Source organism: Delphinus delphis, chromosome 11, assembly GCF_949987515.2.
Source record: "Delphinus delphis chromosome 11, mDelDel1.2, whole genome shotgun sequence".
NCBI lineage: Eukaryota > Metazoa > Chordata > Mammalia > Artiodactyla > Delphinidae > Delphinus > Delphinus delphis.
This window is the reverse complement of record NC_082693.1, coordinates 55,374,745-55,395,496: the sequence shown is the minus strand read 5'-3', so window position 1 is coordinate 55,395,496 and position 20,752 is coordinate 55,374,745. Positions and strand designations below refer to the sequence as shown.

Below are 20,752 nucleotides of genomic sequence, written 5' to 3'. Positions count from 1 at the left end.
TCCATCTTAAAACTCTTACAGGAATTAGAGGGCCCTAGGTTGGTACTTTATCTCTGAAATGGAAAAAACTTTGTAATTTGTGAACTCGGGATATTCTAGGCCTATGATGTAAAGATCTATAAAGGCTTCAAAGGATATGAATTCAGAGGAAAAGCAGCATGGGTATATTCTTGGATATACAATTAAGCTCCCACATTTCTACCTCTTTTTAGATTAACTTTAATACTTACTGGTGTATCCTTTTTAAGACCTTTGTAGAAAATGAGCCCAAATACACTTTAGATTAAAATCCTACTCCAAGCTACCTGGTCCCTCAGGATAAATGTTTAAACCCACTTACCTCTCCCACTGAAACCTCTGCACATTTTCTAGATCATGATACGCTCAACTGTTCCACCTACCTGAGTTGTGGGCTGAACACTGATGTTATGATGTGTGATAAAGTACTTTAAAAAATTACATAGCAAACATACTGCTATGTTTCTAAAAGTGAAAAAAGTAAAAATCTGTATAATTCTCTGATGATCTCAGAAGTTTCTCCTTTATGTGAACGTTGGAGGATATAAGCTATTATCACAACAAAAAACAAATTTTTCCAGTTTTCATAGCTTATACAAAGTAGTATTAAAATGCTGAGACACACTTTTGGACAAAAACAGAACAGGCTGGTTTATCAGTGTTTCTTTGAAAACACTTTCACTCCTCTGTGCAAATAAAATCTCTCTCCATGATGCTAGCAGAGATACTCAGTAAAAACTACTGCTGGGTTTTTGTTTAATTTCTTGTGCATTCTGCTGTATACTGACAAATCAATAACCTCCAAATCTAAATTCACATTTAAACCATCAAACTCGGCACATACTTACACTCTATCTAGGATCCATTTGCCAAAAACAAAAACAAGAAACCCTAACAAAACAACAAACAACAATGCTTACATCTAACTATATCCATACCCTATAAAAAGAGGTGCCTGAAGCAGCTTGTAGCTACCAACATTTAAAATATCTTTCACCTTGAAGTAACAGAAGCCACCATAAATTTTTTCCTATGTAAGAGACAGTACTTAGACTATAGAAAAGTAGAAGGGTACTAAAGTATATGGTACTTTCACAAAACAAAATGGTTAATAAATGTTATGTATGATTGGGAATCAAAAGATTAATGTGGGCTTCCCTGGTGGCGCAGTGGTTGAGAGTCCACCCGCCGATGCAGGGGACACGGGTTCGTGCCCCAGTCTGGGAAGATCCCACATGCTGCGGAGTGGCTGGGCCCGTCAGCCATGGCCGCTGAGCCTGCGCGTCCGGAGCCTGTGCTCCGCGGCGGGAGAGGCCATGACAGTGATAGGCCCACGTACCGCAAAAAAAAAAAAAGGATTAATGTAAGTTTATCACATCTCACTTGGACTTACATTAATCAGGATAATTTTTTTCAAAAATGTGTAACATCAATCATTAGTTAAGCTGGAAACTCTACACTGAAACTATAATCATTCACTCCCATTAAGCAGAGTTAAAACGGGATACAAATCACTAAAGTCAGGTAAGAACTAGGTAACTGTTCAAATTTTTATTTTGATGCACAGTATGAGAAATGAACTCTTAAATCAACTGAATCTTATGGAAAATGAAATAGCAAATAAATTAGACCCATGTTAAAATAGAAGGTCAGTTAAATGTCCAAATCTTAAGGATATAACAGCCACAGGTAAACTTCAATTCTATAGTCTTCTTTCAGGAGGTCAAGGTCTTTCAAACACAACTTTACTATGAACTGCTCCAGAGCTCAAGAGCATATGGGAATGCTTAACAGGGGAGGTGATCAGGGACACGTTTCCTGCAAGAATCATAAAACGTACAGTTAAGAAAACAAAGGCAGCGGTGACAATGAAAAGCATGATTGTATCCAAAGGTCTATATTAAATACAAACACAGCTATAATCCTACTTTTACTAAAACCAATTTTAAATGTATAAACAGAATGTTTCTACCTCACAATTAACATCCCTTAATTATTGTATTAGTAAGAGGACAGGAAAAATCTGTGGAATGTGAAGACCTGTAGGTATTCAGCAGTTCTCAGCTTCTTATCCAAACAACCTACTTAACAAATATGTATTCTCCAGAAAATGGTTAATTCATGTTTTTAACCAATACGTTAGTGAATTTTACTAAATTAGTCAAAGATGGTTCTCTCAATCAGAAGTTGTAAAATGACAAGGTTTTGGGGTTTCTACATTAAAACCTCTGGATCACTATTCTAAATGAACACAAACAAATGCCAATAGATAAGCTGGTGATGGGGTTAGGTAATTCACTAAAGTATGCCAACAGTACCTCTCACATCTGTGATGTTAGAACTTTTATTTTCTGGTGACCATACATAGTGAATCAGGAAGGGGACGTGGTAGGGATACTAGCGAAATTTTTTACTTAATGACTGTGGAAACACTGCTTCCAGAGGCAAGCACAACACTTGAGAAGAAGAAAAGGCATAAAAACAGATCCAGAGAGTACAGCATACTGGGATCATACAGTATAAACCTTCCAACCTCGGTAGCTTATAGGAGTATGACCCAAGAATGTCAATATAGAAGAAGTTATCAAGCAGCTGTCACAAAGCACTGATCTGAAAAATTAATTCCCTGGAGGTTAATAATGAGTTTGAAAAGAAGTGCATAGCCCAGTACATTTGGGAAGGCTGAGTTAAACAAAATTACTCATGTCTCTTTACTGCAAATTACGCAAATTTCTAATATATTTAAAAGAGACACTTAAACTTTGAAAACAGTGATATCAGATCAAACGAGGTACTATAGTTTATATTTCAAATGTGGTTGAAGGTACTAAGGTATAACAAAGATTTCTGAGGGTGGGTGCAGCTATGTGACCTTGCTCCCAAGTCAGAAAATTTTACTTATAGAACTCAGTTTCCTTTTGCTATCATTCTGCTAGAAGACATCAGACACTATAACTGTATTTAACCACCTTTGGCGGCACTGCTTCCAGGAAAACTGTGTCAATTTTTCCTTCTCTCACTATTTTTCCATTTCAAAGTATGAGTGCTCCTTATTACCCTATCCTCCCAATACCAGGAGCAGAGAATCTAGATTTTTCAGCCCAGTCCTTTCCACTCACGACAGTAGATTTGAATAGCGTTTCAGCCTTTCTCTCCACATCCAAATCATTATTTTCTACTCTTTCCTTCCTTTAATAGTAAGAGGATAGTTGCCATTCATAGAAGAGAGCCAGTGAAAGGAGTGCTACAGGATTCTGCACAAAGAACTTAGTCCACTTAGGGCATACTTTCCTAATAACATTCCTACTTCCCTCCTGTCCTCCTCTGTTCTCCAGATCCAGCAGCTGCTGGTGGACTGCACGCCTCTTCTGCATCGATCATTCCTATCTATGAAACTGCTCCCACTTACACACACTGAATTGTCACAGTAATGACCCATACCTCCTCTAGCTACTATCCCACTTCTCGACTCCCATTCACAATACACTCCCCGAAGAAGCAGTCTACGTACATTTCCTCCAACTCCTCTTTTCCCAGCCTCTATCGAATTTACTTCAGACTTCTGCCCCCTCTATTCCACTAAAACTGCTCGTTAAGACTACCACCGACCTCTGTTGCTAAATCGAATTTTTAGCATCAATTTTCAGTCCTTATCTTACTCGACCTATTTGCATCATCTTGGCAGTTGACCACTCCTCCTCCCCAAATACTTCCTTAATTTGGCTTCTGGGACACACATTCCCTTGGTTTTCCTCCTATCTCAGTGGCACCCCGCTCCCTTAGCATTTTGTATTATGGAAAATTTCAAAAGTATGTATAAAAGTAGAGGTTGTATAATGAATCCTCATGTATCCATCATCCAGTTTAATAATTACCTATACTTCACAATCCTTCTTAGTGACCCTTGATGGTTGCTCTGAATCTTCCCAAACCTATTACTGGAATTCTCAAGCACTCAGTCCTAAAAAAAACCCTTTCCCTTCTTTAGCTACGTTCACTCTCTTGGGGACTCAATCAGTCTCATGGCCTTATATAACACGTACAGGCTGACAACTCCTAAATTTATAACTACAGCTCAAACTTCTCCCCTGAACTACAGACTCAACTATCCAACTAACCGCTTTCTCAACAGACATCTCAAATGTCCAAAAACGGAAAACCCCCATCTTCCCTCCCAAAGCCTTCCTCCACCTAAGAGAAACTCTTATTTTTCTCAACAAAAACCTTGAATTACGGGCCCCAGTACTCTTTTTTCTTTTTTTTTGTTTGTAACTGTTGTTTTGTTTGCTGGGAATTTCCATGTTTTATTCCTGAACTAAAAATGTTTAATACTGTCATGGTAAAACACAATTCAGGGCTTCCCTGGTGGCGCAGTGGTTGAGAGTCCACCTGCCGATGCAGGGGACACAGGTTCGTGCCCCGGTCCGGGAAGATCCCACATGCCGTGGAGTGGCTGGGCCCGTGAGCCATGGCCGCTGAGCCTACGCGTCCGGAGCCTGTGCTCCGCAACGGGAGAGGCCACGACAGTGAGAGGCCGCGTACCGCAAAAAAAAAAACCACAATTCAGATTTTTCTGATGAAATTTATTTAGAATTGTTCTTTTTTTCTTTCTACCCTTGAAGAAATGGAAGTGTGTTTAACGTATTGGAGAAATGTGGCAATTATTAAGGCGCTCTGAATAAAAACCTTATAAGACACTCCCCCCGCCCCAAACACCCTTGAATTATCCAATCCCTTTCATCACAGACCTTATATCCAACCCATCATCAAATTCTGCCGGCTCTACCTTCAAAAATACAACTATTATCAATCCCTTCTCACCACCTTCACCTCTATCTACTGGTCCAAGCCACCATCCCCTTCCCTCTCCCTGAACTTCCACTAACAGGTAAAATAAATGGTTTTCGTAACTACTAATTAGCAATTAGTAGTTAATTTAATTAATTAAAATTATTAACTGAATCTTCAAGTGTTAAGATTTCTCTGGCCAATCATTTTTGTGTGAATGAGTTTTTAAAAGAATTTTCATCTCAGAAAAGCTGCTGGAGGGACTTCCCTGGCGGTCCAGCAGTTAAGACTCCACGCTTCCACTGCAGAGGGCAAAGACTCAAGGAACTAAGATCCCGCATGCCACACGGCACGGCCAAAAGAAAAAAGAAAAAAAAAATGCTGCTGGAATAGGAACATGTAGGGCACTCTGCATATTATGTGCTTAAGAATGTATATATGAAAAAGTGTACCCAGGACAGAAAATGACTGAACCCAACTCATCCTGGTAAACAGACATCAGTTCTTACTACTACACGCCCACCCCCAAGTTCTCTGGTTTTTGACCTTCCCAAGCCTGGCTCTTTATGTGCCCTTTCAATCTTGAGGGCTACCCTGTGTTACCCAAACCCTTCTCCCCACCTAAGCTTTTCTGGCTTAAATCTAAGAGTTGTGTGATTACATATTTTAAATACCTTGCAAAATACTGTTATCTAAACAAAATGGCTCCACTTCCCATCAACTACAATTATCAAAAATATACCTATTTTTTGTTTCCATGTTAATTTTTCCTAAGAAATGTTCTTTAAAGTGTTACGATACCTTGGTGCTGCCTTGATGATGTTGTCCACACGTAGAATCACCTCTGCTGCTTCAGCTGCACTTAAAAGAACTTGTCGCTTCACTTGGAAACTTTCTGTTATACCCAGCATTGCCATATCTCCAATGGTACCTTCCTTCATATCTGGAAAGTATTTACTAAATAAACAACTAATCTTAACATATCTAATCATGTTACAAAACATATCTAATGATGTCACAAAATTAATCCTGACTTACAAAAAATAAGATTACAACTAACTACTCAATTTAGTTAGAGCATTCGCATCAGACTATCACTCAAGGAAAGCCTTTTAGAAAACTGGAAGGTCAACTACTGATCATCTGTATCAATGGAGAGTAACTATGTCAAATAATGAAAAATTTATACACAACACTGTATCACCCATCTTTCTCTATCTACAAATAAAACTGCAGAAAATTTGCTCATCACTGAACACACCATGGATTCTTAAGAACTGGAAGAGAATTTAGAAGTCATCTACTTTTCTTATTAGAATGCCCCTTCATTTTCTGACAGATTATTATTCCTTAACCTCTCTCTTGTCCAGTGGCAAGACTATCTACCCTCTAAAATTGTTCCTTTTATATGTCCTAGACATTTTGCTGGGAAATTTTCCAATCTGAATTAAGTCCTCTTTTTGGCCATTTTTATGTTATGTAACAGAGATCTACTCTCAAGAATGTCTCAGAATAGGGCTTCCCTGGTGGCACAGTGCTTGAGAGTCCACCTGCTGATGCCGGGGACACGGGTTCTTGCCCTGGTCCAGGAGGATCCCACATGCCGTGGAGCGGCTGGGCCTGTGAGCCATGGCCGCTGAGCCTGCGCGTCTGGAGCCTGTGCTCCGCAACGGGAGAGGCCACAGCAGTGAGAGGCCCGCGTACCGCAATAAAAAAAAAAGAATGTCTCAGAATAAGTTTACTGTGAGATTAGGAGTTAATACTGATTATAAGAGATACAGTAACGTTTACACTCATTTGAGAACGTAAGTACTGTTTTTATATACTTAAATCCTACGGTCATTACATAACAAACAAGTTAAAAATCTTCTAACTAATGTTACACCCCCCCCTTAGAGAATAATAAAATTTTGACAGTGTAGAGATTATGAAGTTAAACATTTTTCTAGAATGTATAACGGCTATAAAGGCAAAGGTCACAGGAATCTTTTATATGGTTATGAGAATTCATCATTTTTTTTTTTTTTTTTATGGAGATTTTTTCTTTATTGAGAAACTTAAGACTTGGGTACATCAAATAAAACCAGTTTCTGGGGAATTCATCATTTTTAAAAAATAAAAAAAAAAGAACCTGGTCAAGAGTTACTCTGAACAACTACCACAGGAGCTTCCCTGGTGGCGCAGTGGTGAAGAATCCACCTGCCAACGCAGCGGACACGGGTTCGAGCCCTGGTCCAGGAAGATCCCACATGTCACAGAGCAACTAAGCCTGTGTGCCATAACTACTGAGCCCATGTGCCTAAGCCTGTGCTCTGCAACAAGAGAAGCCTGTGCACATCAACAAAAGGTAGCCCTCACTTTCTGCAACTAGAGTAAGCCCACGCACAGCAACATAGACCCAACGCAGCCAAAAAAAAAAAAAAAAAAAAAAAAGACCACATGGTCCCAATTAATTTCTTACCCAGTCCAGCAGTTGTATTGCCTTCACTATGGGCTGCTCGAAGCTGTGCCACCAGATCTGCACTGTCATAGCCTGCATTGTCAGCTATGATAGTTGGCAACTATGAAGTGAAGAAGACATGGTAACTATTCTACTAAAAGAAAATTAATTTACTAACTGTAAGAAAAGCCTTCTAAAATTATACATTTAGAGACAACGTAAAACCTGCTTCCTTTTAATTACTGCTCATAAAGAGGATAAACTCCAAAATCAAATTTAAGCAGTGTGAACCAATTCTTAAAGCCAAGAAAGTTAAGTATTTTCTGCCCAAGAGAGAAGAATGGATTCATTTAAAAGTCATCAATGCCTACAAAATTTAAATTCAAGGCTCTCTTTTTCATTAACTTACCATTCTCAGTGCTTTAGCATAAGACTCCATTGCAACGGCTTCTTTGCCTGGTGTTCTACTTGCAAGCTGTGTCACAGCATGAGCCATCAGCATCTCAGAACAGCCTACAGATTAAAAATCCAAGAACATATCATTATGCTTAGCTGTCTCCCAGACACTAAATTAGACTTCCCTTAAGATATATTAAGCATTAACTATTAAGTGCGAAAACAATATGAAGTTCCTATAAGAAACATTAAAGCCAAAGCCACTACTACACTTCAAGAAATAAAATATGTTCAATATTTTTCAAATGCTTACCTCCTCCATAAACTGTTCTAGAATCTTTCACAGTTTGGGCAAGAACACAAAGAGCATCATGCAGAGATCTTTCTGCTTCATCTAAAATTTGTTGAGTGGCACCACGCAGAACAATGGTGCAAGCCTCACCTAAAGTTAAAAAAATAATAATATTCTTATGTCATAGTGAACACTTAGTTATAACACATAAAAGTTTGCCTTCTATTACTTATATAGGTTATACTCGGTTTTGAAAGCTGACATGTCTTCCATTGCTACCTTCTCTTTGCTAACAATCCACATTCCTAACAGTTCTAAGCTATCTAAAACAACTATATTGAATATGTACTGTTCACAAAGTTAACATGAGGCTGCCCTCAAGAGATTGAAATTAGAATTTCTCAGGAACTAAGACATACATTCTAGTAACTATAGTAACGAGTAATTGTTTCTTTCACTTCAAAAGAACCTACTAAAGATTTAGGAACCTAAACCAGGATCTACATAATCCCTCACCAAGGGCTACCCCAGAAAAGTGAATCAGTTTGTCTTCTCCAATCATGACTTCCTCAATAAGTTTGCAACTTCCAAGCTTCACTAGTTCTGGGTGGTCAAAGGTAGATGCAATTTCACCACCTATGAACAAAAATATACATTAATTAAATGCATAACGGGTTTAAAATTTGTTTTCTAACAAGCAGTAATGAACAGAAAACACAATATTTAAGTTGACTGCTTACTATACACCAAGCACTCTGAAGCAATTCATACAAACTAATTATTTAATCTTCACAACAACCCTAATAAGACAGGCTTCATTTATCATCACCCCATTTAGAAGTGGTAAAACTGAGGCAAAGAAATGTTTAGTTTCTTATCCAAGGTTACATAGTTTGAACAAATATGAAGCTGAAATTCAAATACAAGCAATCTGGCTTCAGACCTATATGGACAGACACACTGTGTAATAATACCACCTCAACTGAGATTCTGACATTTACCTTTAAGCCTGAATTTAAATTCAGATTCTCTTCTGAATTCAATATAGGAGACCAGTACTCTTATGATCCAATATCCCGAAACAAAACATGAAAATATTTAACTAATCTTATTATATCAACAGATGTACTGACGCTAGGAACTGCTTAAAATAGTGAGCACTTGGGCCTAGAAAAAAGGGGAAATGTATACTGAGGATTTCCCAGAGCAAACTTAAGGAGAAGTCAAAAAACTAAATTCGGGCTTCCCTGGTGGCGCAGTGGTTGAGAGTCTGCCTGCCGATGCAGGGGACATGGGTTCGTGCCCTGGTCCGGGAAGATCCCACATGCCGCGGAGCGGCTAGGCCCGTGAGCCATGGCCGCTGGGCCTGCGCGTCCAGAGCCTGTGCTCCGCAAAGGGAGAGGCCACAACAGTGAGAGGCCTGCGTACCACAAAAAAAAAAAAAACAAAAAAAAAACTAAATTCATTTTATTCCTTAGGTATTATTTTTATTCCTATTTTCCCTCCATCTTCCATGCTATAAACACTTCCTTTCCTGGTTCTTAATTAAGCAAAACTTAGGTTTCAATTTTAAAATCCTTTTCTCAGACTTCCCTGGCAGTCCAGTGGTTAAGACTCTGCAATTCCACTGCAGGGGGTATGGGTTCAATCCCTGATTGGGTAACTTATGCCACGCGGCTTGGCCAAAAAATATATAAATAAAATTAAATCCTTTTCTCTAGTTCATTACTCTCTCTTTTAATAGATTCCCTCAATCATCAACCAACCCCTTTCCCTACACCTTACTGATAAATCTGCTGAATAACTGATGCTTTATTTCTATTTTACAATTAATTCATAAAAGGGACTCTGGTCTTCCCAACTCCACTAATTTATACTCATAATCTGTATAGCTGAAGCTCTTCTTACTTCTTGTTGGCAAATTCCTGAGACTGCTTTGTATCTAGATGTGAGACACAATAGATGTTCGGGAAATCATATCCCCCAAATGAGACCAATTTGGCTTATGAGAATTTTCACTTATCCTATACTCATTCATGTGCATCTGCTTACAAAATATTCCTAGACATTTGCAAGAAGCAATTTCACACATCTTGACAACAGATGTTACTAAGGATGGGAGCCACCATGGAGTCTACTTCACAGCCATACAGTTTGGTGTGCTTGGTGCAGTTAATTTTCTCCTGAGTGTATGTGGCTATTTCATGTTATCAAGTCCTTATGTTATCAACTTATCCCATGAATGTCCTGTATCATTCACAGTTCTTATGTCATGTCTTTAATTCTGTTGCATTAAGGGAAGAATTAAGTAAACATGAGCATCATAAGTTTTATTACCTTAAGCATCAAGTATGTAATAACTTTTAAATCAGGTAAACCCATTTCCAAATAATTAATGAAAGTAAAATGTCTCTTTTTAGGTCAGAACACTATACTTCTCAAATTATTAAAAATGGCTTAAGAAGTTATTTTGAAATGAGACCAATCCTACCATCTACTTAGTATAATTTAATTTCTTCTAATACACAGAGCAGTTCTGAACTGAATCTGATGTTCCTAGTGGCTTTACGTCTAAAACCCCACTCTCCTTAATTCTCACTGCCAGATAGCAAGCCAACTTTCCAGCCTATTCATTCATTTTCAAGCGCCTGAAAGTTAGAGGATAAAGACTGTTATACTTAGTTTTCAAGGGCTGTTTATAGAGGTTACTTTAAAAACCATTACTAGAACAAATTTAAGTGAACAGCTGCACTCTATGTCTCTTTGATGTACACATACCTGTAGACACACTTCCTAGTCTATACTGGGATTATAAAACTCATATACCTCTACTAAAGGATACTGTAGTAAACTACTTTTCATCATACGTTGCTGGAATGTTTCACACTTATTCAACGTTTATTACTTTCATAAATTTTTAAAAATTAACAGAAGTAATGCTTAAGTATTTGACCCACTGTCTGGCATATAGTTAAATGTTCAATAAAGGTTACTATTCCAACTGCACTATCACACAGGGCACAAAGCATTCAACTACTCACTTAGCACTAAAATTAAATGAATAAACTAGGTAAGACTTAAGACTCCTTTTTTTGGGACTTCCCTGGTGGTTCAGTGGTTAAGAATCTGCCTTTCAACACAGGGGACGTGGGCTCGTTCCGTGGTCGGGGAACTAAGATCCCACATGCTGCGGATCAACTAAACTGCACTCCATTAATGAAGAGAAGCCCGCGTGCCGCAACAAAGATCCAGCATACCGCAACTAAGACCCGACACAGCCAAAAGAAACAAAAAACAAAAAACAAAAAAAAGACTCCTTTTTTTAAGCTTCAGTTTATTTAGACTATGTTTAGAACAGTGGTCCTGTGGGTTTGTGAGAAAAGACAGTATCTTTAAAACAACACAGGGGCTACCCTGGTGGCACAGTGGTTGAGAGTCCGCCTGCCATTGCAGGGGACGCGGGTTCGTGCCCCGGTCCGGGAAGATTCCACATGTCGCAGAGTGGCTGGGCCCGTGAGCCATGGCCGCTGGGCCCGAGCGTCTGGAGACTGCGCTCCGCAACAGGAGAGGCCACAACAGTCAGAGGCCCGCGGACCGCAAAAAAAAAAAAAAAAAAAAAAAAAAAAAAACGGCAAAAATAAACCTACACCTATGGCGAAGCTGGCATTTAATTTGGTATATTAAAAATAATGTAGGGCTTCCCTGGTGGCACAGTGGTTGAGAGTCCGCCTGCCGATGCAGGGGACACGGGTTCGTGCCCCGGTCCGGGAAGATCCCACATGCTGCGGAGTGGCTGGGCCCGTGAGCCATGGCCACTGAGCCTGCGCGTCCGGAGCCTGTGCTCCGCAACGGGAGAGGCCACAGCAGTGAGAGGCGCGCGTACCGCAAAAAAAAAAATAAATAAATAAAAATAATGTAAAGATATCAAAAAGTATGTCAGATTTCAGAATAACTTTAGATTCTAGGATCCTTGAATCTCTTTGTCCTCTTAGCAATGAGTTAAATACACTAACACTCAGTAAATCCAAGAGTAATTATTATGTTAGAAATTAATGCCTTTTTCCCATACCTGTGACAAGAGCGAGGCGTTCCACACCTGCAAAATCTGCATGCTCAATAGCCATAACACCAGCAGCACCAAAGAGCTGTTCAGGATAATTATAAATTAATTGCCTATAAATAAAATATAAAAAAATATTGTTCAAAGTGGTTACTTCACAAGATAAAATACATTAGACTAAAAGACATGAAAATATTTTTATCTCACCAGTAATCAAAGAAATGCAAATTAGAACAAGATAACATTTCTTACTTATTATTGTATAATACTTTATAAATTATACTAGTGCATCCATGTTAGTACTGAAAATGGGTATTGTTTTATATATTGCCATTGACAGTATAAAATGAACCAATAATTCTGAAAAGCAATTTAGCAGTAGTGCATCAAAACCCGTATCTATGGGCTCCCCTGGTGGCTCAGTGGTTAAGAATCCGCCTGCCAATGCAGGGGACACGGGTTCAAGCCCTGGTCCAGGACGATCCGACATGCCGCAGAACAACTAAGCCCATGTGCCACAACTGGTGAGCCTGTGCTCTAGAGCCCACAAGCCACAACTACTGAAGTCTGCATGCCTAGAGCCTGTGCTCCACAAGAGAAGCCACCACAATGAGAAGCCCGCGCACCGCAACGAAGAGTAGCCCCCGCTCGCCGCAACTACATAAAGCCCGCGCGCAGCAACAAGACCCAACGCAGCCAAAAATAAATAAATTAAAAAAATAAATTTAGTAAAAAACCAAAAACCAAAACAAAACTCTTATCTATGTTTATATGCTTTGATTCTACTCCTGAGAATCTACAGCAAGAAAATTCAGATATTAATTAAATGAAGATATATGTAAGAATTTTTATGTAGAAAACATTCCAATGTCTGTGAAGAGAGTATTTGTGTAAATCTCAACTTACCAATTATGAAAAATTTGTAATTTTAAGTAAAATATATATACTGTTAGGTTAAAAAAGCATGTTATAAAAGTTTATACCATATGATCACAACTAAATGAAGAATTGAAACAACATACACACACACCACGAATCAATTTAATAAAAGAATTTCTGGGAGAATTCTGTTCCTTCTTTATACTTTCAAACGTCCCAAAATGAGCAAATGTTACTCATACAACAGGAGTAAAAAGGACATCTGTTTAAAAGTTTGTAACTTAAAAAAAGCCAAAGAAAAAAATTTCATAACTAGTATAAAGCACTGCTAAGCAAAATGTGCCTTATCAGAATCATAGATCTCACAGAAGTTTAGAAACTAGCTTTTTTTCTTTTTTTAATTTATTTATTTATTTTTGGCTGCGTTGGGTCTTGTTGCTGCACGCAGGCTTTCTCTAGTTGCGGCAAGCAGCAGCTACTCTTCATTGCGGTGCACAGGCTTCTCGTTGTGGTGCCTTCTTTTGTTGCGGAGCATGGGCTCTAGGCGCGTGGGCTCAGTAGTTGTGGGTCGTGGGCTCTAGAGCGCAGGCTCAGTAGTTGTGCCACACGGGCTTAGCTGCTCCGCCGCATGTGGGAGCTTCCCAGACCAGGGCTCAAACCCCTGTTCCCTGCATTGGCAGGCGGATTCCCAACCACTGTACCACCAGGGAAGTCCCTAGTAACTAACTTCTAAAAGCCCACATACATTTGGCTTAAAACAATTATTTTCCATCAAATGGTAAATCTCTCTCAAAGTTAACTACTGCCTTTTCACTGAAATGCCCTGTTTCTCTTGGTATTTTTCTCCATTCAAAATAATCCATATAAAAAAAATAATCCATAAAAACCTTAGATACTGAATATTAAGAATACATGGGGAAGGTTTACACATATTTTCTTCACACAAATTAAAGATAAGCCCTAAAACCCTTAATACCTTTCACCTCTTCATCCTTGTTTTATTCCTATGCTACCATTAGCTTTTTCCTACTTCAAACCCCCATCATTTAATGTGGAATTAAATCTCTCTTCCAAATACAGGTATACTACAGCCCAAACTAATAATGTAACTGCCAAAACAGAAAACTGTTATTGTTGACACAAAAAGGTTTAATAAAGTATATTAACATACATTTTCACTAAAATCATTGTAAGGCAAATGCCTTGCTGTACAATTTTATTTACATTTGGGAAAAAACACTTCCTAAATAACTAAATTCAATATAAAAGAATTTTCCTAAATCTTTGCAGAAAACAATCCTTTCTTGGATTATTATAAATATTGTCAGCACAAGCATACACAGACCTGTTAATAAAGCAATTTATCCCATGCTTAAGAATACGTTCAACTTTCTCCTTCATTTTTTCCTTTTCTGCATGTTCTATTTCGGCAACTTTTGCTGTAGAATCAACTCTTACCCGGGAACCAAATATCTAAGACAAAGGAAATCATAAAAAATAGCATCACTTTCCTTACTCGCAAGTTTCATAGCATATTTAAACTTTTTAATGTAAATACACCAAAAACTATGTGTGCATGTGTGTATGCATGTGTACAATATAAACATATATTTATATATATAAAATCAGAAACTAAGAAACTATATAAGAATAAATATACATTCAAATGTATATAAACCCTATAAGGGTTTTTATTAGTGCAACTGATTACCAGCCCAAGTTTACAGCAGCTAGCAATTAGAATTCCAAGAAATGTAGTTTAACGTACCTTAATTTTGTCTGTATCCATACCAGTATTTGCAATAAGAATTTTAGCATTTTCAATTCGCTTTGGTTGATTTACTCCAATTTTTTTATCCAACAGAAAGCCTACAATATAAGGATAGTATTGTATTAAATATTTCAAGGGTGTGTTAATAAATCTTTTAAGGTAATCTGCTTTATCAAATTAGTCTTTTAGAAATGCTATACAGCCCTTACATATAAATTCAATCAAGAATATTTTCAGAATCGTTACTCCTGTGAAACAGAGACAAACAACATGCATTTTTGCAACAAAACCCAGACTCCAAATCACGAACTGGTAGAGCAGAAACTGTAAAGCACAATTTACCCCATTTTTTCCTTCTCTGTAGAATAGAATGCCTACACTTTCTACCGTTTGTTTTGTGAATACACTGTGAAGACGCTTTGAAAAATCCACACTCTAAGAACAAAACATACTATTATTAAGGAAATTGCAGCTGCTAACTCATTTATCACTCTTCAAGAACACCAGAAACTATATTCTCAACACCTGCCAACTAATTGGTATGACCTACCCAAACCCTTCCTAGAGAATACATGTAATCCTGGAAAAAGTGCCATTTGACAGTAGCTGACTTCTAGTAAAAAAAGAAAAAACAAACAAACTACTCGGAGCTTCCCTGGTGGCGCAGTGGTTGAGAGTCCGCCTGCCGATGCAGGGAACACGGGTTCGTGCCCCGGTCCGGGAAGATCCCATATGCCGTGGAGCGGCTGGGCCCGTGAGCCATGGCCACTGAGCCTGGAAGTCCGGAGCCTGTGCTCCGCAACGGGAGAGGCCACAACAGTGAGAGGCCCGTGTGCCGCAAAAACAAAACAAAACAAAACAGAACAAAAAAACAAAAACAAAACCAACTACTTCTCTTTATTAGAGACTAACTTACTTCATGGTATAAAGTAAAACCTAGAGATTATCAAAAGAAATGCTGGGATAGTTTGAGAAGATCAAGCACACTGTCAATATAACAAATGAATTAAGATGACAAAAATGGTTGCAATATGATTTGTGTCCTTAAAGATAAGTTTTCTGGCTTTGCAAAGTGTCACTAGTCCGGACTAACTAAAAGTGGATTCACTCAGTACTTAGCTTTCAACAACTGGTCAAGGCTTCCTTTCCCGTATTCAATATGTACATACCTTCATCTAAATAGGAATCTACCATACTTCCTCCTAGCTTCTTGATGACATGAATTGCCTCCAGATTACCAGAGCCTTTCAGTCTGAGAACGGCTTCCACAGCTAACTTAGTAAAGTGGTCTTTGTGATGAGTAAGAAGTTTTGAGGATAATGTTGTTCCTGCAATGTTCATTAAATCTTGACGGAATTTAACTTCGTCAGAACTAAAAAAGCAAAACAAAACAAAAAAAAAACAAAAAAACTCAGGCCGGTTCTTAAAATGCTTCTCTGAAGTTATCAACCCTGTTTTACTTTTCAAAATCTATCCAGATACTTTTTTGTCAATAGACTTTCACCTCAACCAGTCAGGGCTCTAAGTCCCATGAAAAAAATTAAACCTTATCAGTAATCAAGAAATACAAATTAAAGGATACTATTTTCCCCACCAAGCTGGCAAACTACCAAAAGAGAAACACAAGCAAACAAAAATTTCAAGAACATGGGAAACGAGGCATTGTTATACAGCTAGTGGGACTGTAAATTAATGAATTTTTTCTAGAGCACTACTTGTAAGGTAAATAAAATTGCCTTTAAATACATACATATCTTTGGACACAGCAATTATACTTACTTTTTAAAATAACAAGTCTGTCACAACACTATAAAGCTAAAAACTGTCGAAACACAAATCTCCAATTATAGATAGATGAATTACAGCAGTCACAAAATCAAACGCATACCTCTACTAAAACTAATATTACAGAGAACAATGACACCTCGAAACTTTTCTAGTTATTCAACTAGGTTAAAGAGGCTAAAAAACCCTCTATACAATGATACTATTTATTGCGATTATACGTGCAAAAAAACCCCTGGAAACCCAAACTTTAACTTTAGTTACTACCTCTGGGGGGTAAGGTGGGGTTTTTCTAGGTTTTATTGAGGCAGGATGAGCCAATAGAATCATGTTTGTGTATGCTTTTCACTGCTCTCTAGACTTCCTGCATTGACTGTATTTCAAAAAGAACATTTAAACATTAAATGTTTGAAACAGTAGTGTTTTGGCATACCGACCCATGATCGACTGCAGAATTCAACAGAGCCTGTCTTGCCGCCTTTGTGGCTTCTCTCCAACCCGCAATAATGGTCTGTGGATGAATCTTTTTTGCAATTAAAGATTCTGCTTCCTATTAATAAACAGTGGAAGACAAGCATGAATACTAAATCTGTAGTAAGAAGTTGATTACTTCTGATACTCAAAACCACAGTAGCAAAAAACCCCCAATAAGACGAAGTTGAAGTTGCTCAGATATTCTTACCCTTAGTAATTCTGCTGCTAAAACAGTAACAGAGGTAGTGCCATCACCAACTTCATCATCTTGAACCCTTGACATATCTTGGGGGGAAAAAAAGCTAGTTATTAACTCACTTACATTTGATTCTGCTTTTTAAATTACTTCTTGGTAGCTTACCTAATTCTCCAAATATATCCACTACCAATCTAAACCTCACTTATCTAGGTTTCCTCACCTGACAAATTCTTTGAACTTTTCAGCCCGAAATACAGTAGTTTTACCATCAGTAAGTACATGGCACTCCAGAAGACTGTATTTAAAAAAAAATTTTACTGAAGTATAACTGACTTACAATGCTGTGCTAATTTTTGCTGTACAGCAAAGTGGTTCAGTTGTACACATATATATATTCTTTTTCATATTCTTTTCCATTATGGTTTAACACAGAATACTGAATATAATTCTCTATGCTACACAGTAGGACCTTGTTGTTTATCCATTCTATATATAATAGTTTGCATTTGCTAATCCCAAACTCCCAATCCATCCTTCCCCCTCCACCCTTGGCAACCACAAGTCTGTTCTGTATGTGAGTCTGTTCCTGTTTCATAGACAGGTTCATTTGTGTCATATTTGATTCCACATATAAGTGATAGTATGTGGTATTTGTCTTTCTCTGACTTACTTCACTTTGTACGATAATCTCTAGGTCCATCCATGTTGCTGAAAATGGCATTATTTCATTCTTTTTTATGGCTGAGAAATATTCCATTGTGTATATATACCACATCGAGAAGCTTGCATTTTAATAACGATAATAATCAATTAAAAAGTAAATAATCAATGAATAGAAAGGACAGTCAACACAGCCTATTTAAAATTGTTTCCAAATGTTAACAAAATGTCATCCTCAGACTCACCAACTAAAACTTTAGCAGCTGGATTGTCCACACCAATGTTTTTTAAAATAGTTGCACCATCATTGGTTACCATAAGAGAAGCATCTCGTCCACTGCTTAACAGAATTTTGTCCTAAAAGGAACATATTTGGTTCAAGTTAAGATATAAGTACATCTGGAAGAACGCAGATTCATCAGTACTCTCATATATTGCTAATGTGTAAATACTCTGGATGGTTATTTGGCAGAATACATTTAAATTTTTTCATTGCATACACTCCCCCCAAAAGCAAACCTTGGTGTCCTAACCTTTGTCTACCCCTAAAGACAGCAGAAGAACAGAGAGACATGAACAAGGCTGTTCCGATACTGTAATAGCAAAAGCAATGAACGCAAACTAAGGGTCCCTCACAATACAGTAATAAATACAAACTATAAAAGAAGCAAGATACAGAATACTATTTGACAGTGAGAGGAGGCAGTATATCTATTTATACTGAAAGGAATTAAAAAAGCCAAGCTACAGCAAAAGTACATACAAATAATATCTATCACGTAACAAAACAATGTTATCTATTACAGGGAGAATACATAAAATAATATCTTATAATACATAAAATACCTGTACATCTACATAAAAATAAAGACATTGGTTAGATTTATATCCAAATGGTAACAGTGTTTGTCACTGGGGAGGTGAGTGGCACTGGGGATAGTGATCGAAGGGGACTTTAGCCATATGGGTTCTGTTCTGATTTTCAGTAAGGAGTATATATCCATATCTTAACTTTTACAATTAACAGTTAAGTTTTAAAGACAACAAAGCATCCAAAAGAAGTTTTTATATCTCTAACGGCTCTAAAACAACATTAAAAAATTTAAATTGCCTGTTTTTCTTACCATGCCCTTGGGTCCCAACGTGCTCTTTACCAAGTCTCCAATAGCAATGGCACCAACAAAAGAAGACTGGAATAAACATCAGAGATGGTCAAAATCAACTTCACAGTCTTAAAATTTTTAAAAAACCCAAAAAACTACTGTAACTTTATAAGAATGAGATAAAGTCTTACCAGACGAGCTGTCTCTGCTCTCTCTTCATCAGCTCCAGCCTTGAAGATATTAACAGGTGCAAGGGAAAGGGACGCCTAAAAAAGAAAACCAAGACTCAGTTTGAATACCAGTATTCTTTAACACATATACTTAGATGCCTTCCACTAGACTTACAAGTAGATACCTAAGAGAAAATTAATTTACAGCACAGGGTACTTTTTTAAACAAATGAAGCTCTCCATCATCGGAGCAGTCATTTATTTAAAGCGGAAGGAGGGACTTAGGTGACATTGCATTTTGGATCTCTAAGCGCTTCAGGAATAAAAATTCTACCCCAAAGAGATCGACTGTAAGTATGGCAAGACCAAAGATGGCAAAGATGATTTTAAACTAAGGATAAGGCAGGCAGGGGTGGTAGGCCACTCGCGCGACAACGACCGCCAGGAGGACGAGGGGACGCTGCGGCCTCGCTGCCATCTTCGCCCTCTGGCCGCTCCAGGCCCCGCCCCGAGAGGGAGGGGGAAGCCCGTCTCGCCGACCCGCCCGGTGCACTAGAAATTTCTTCGCTTGGGGTGAGCTCCGAGCCTCGAGGTTCTGCGGCTGTGGAGAGGCCGAGTCACAACAAGGTGCTGGCCTTCAGGCCCATGCCTCCCCTGTGGGCCCGGCGCAGGCCACACGCCGCGGCCTGCGCCACGTGCGGCGGGCCCGGGGACAGACACAGGGAGCCCGCGGCGCTGGGATACAGATAAGGCAGCAGACGGCGGGGGACGGCCGAGTACGGCCGAGGACGGCGGGCCCTGGGCAAGGGCCTACAGGGCCAGACTCACCATGGTTCCGAGGAGTTCAGCACACACGACAACTCCTCACCAGCTCGCGCCCCAGGCCGAAGGAAAGAGAGGCCGGAAGTAAGAGAGACCGGAAGTGACGCCACACGCTCTGCCGCAGGGGGCGGAGCCCCGGCCGGCGCGCCGCTCGCCCTGGCACCGCCCTTGGGGGAAGGGAGGGCACAGCGTTTGAGGGGAGCCCAGCGGTTCGGGAAAGCTGCGCGTCCCGCTGGAGGGGCGGGGCCTCGGCTGGCGCTCCGCTCCCTTTGGAGGCACCCGCTGGGGACCAGGAAGGGAAGGGTTGGAGATTTTGCGTGAGGCCCGGAGGTTTGGAGTAGAACTCACCAAGGTGGGAGGGACGCTGCGCTGTGGGTGTTGCCATAGCAACGGAGTTCTTTCTCGCACGTTTAATTTTTTTCTTATATTTAACCTTTAAAAAAGGTTGCTTTAAAGTACTACATGTACAGAGTTTAAAGTGTTGTATACTAATGTAATAGAGGTGGGGCAGGCACGTGGCTGTTAGAGAGCCACTGGTAGCAGTCCCGCTCAGCCATTGGTTGACGTCGCAGGGGACCCCCCCCACGCCCACCCCTTTCAAGGTCCGCTAGCTTTGCGATTAAAGTCATTATTTCCTGCCCCAACAACTCGCCCCCAGATTACTGGCCTGTTGTGCAGCAAGCAGCGCGAGCTTGGGCTCAATAACACTAATAATGGAAAACATAATTCACCAACCACATTAATTCCTCTCCTCAGAAGCAACCACTCTCAACTTTTTGAGCTTTTTAAACATTTACCATTATATTCCTAAATAATATTTTATTGCTATTTTAATTTTAAACATTATTTATTAAGATGGAGGAAGACATATTTCTTTTACTGAATTGTAAAACGC

At 39.1% G+C, this 20,752-nt stretch overlaps 1 protein-coding gene across 1 annotated transcript; it reads right to left on the bottom strand.

Moving 5' to 3' along the window:
• Positions 1 to 1,417: 1,417 nt before the first annotated feature.
• Positions 1,418 to 19,948, bottom strand: CCT2 (chaperonin containing TCP1 subunit 2). The gene is made up of 16 exons (XM_060025209.1): positions 19,864 to 19,948; positions 19,057 to 19,131; positions 18,887 to 18,952; positions 18,008 to 18,119; positions 17,112 to 17,188; positions 16,867 to 16,979; positions 15,814 to 16,016; positions 14,642 to 14,742; positions 14,219 to 14,346; positions 12,004 to 12,107; positions 8,451 to 8,570; positions 7,956 to 8,084; positions 7,656 to 7,759; positions 7,268 to 7,367; positions 5,608 to 5,749; positions 1,418 to 1,836 (listed from the first exon to the last, which is right to left on the bottom strand). The coding sequence occupies exons 1-16, from the start codon at positions 19,864 to 19,866 to the stop codon at positions 1,806 to 1,808; spliced, it is 1,608 nt and encodes a 535-aa protein (XP_059881192.1). The 5' UTR covers positions 19,867 to 19,948; the 3' UTR covers positions 1,418 to 1,805.
• Between the last annotated feature and the right edge of the window lie 804 nt (positions 19,949 to 20,752).

Coding starts and splice junctions, on each gene's coding strand:
- CCT2 (XM_060025209.1), bottom strand. Junction 14,347..14,641: donor TGGATACAGACAAAATTAAG/GTACGTTAAACT, acceptor CCTTTGTCTTAG/ATATTTGGTTCCCGGGTAAG. Junction 8,571..12,003: donor ACGCCTCGCTCTTGTCACAG/GTATGGGAAAAA, acceptor TTTTGTTCATAG/GTGGTGAAATTGCATCTACC.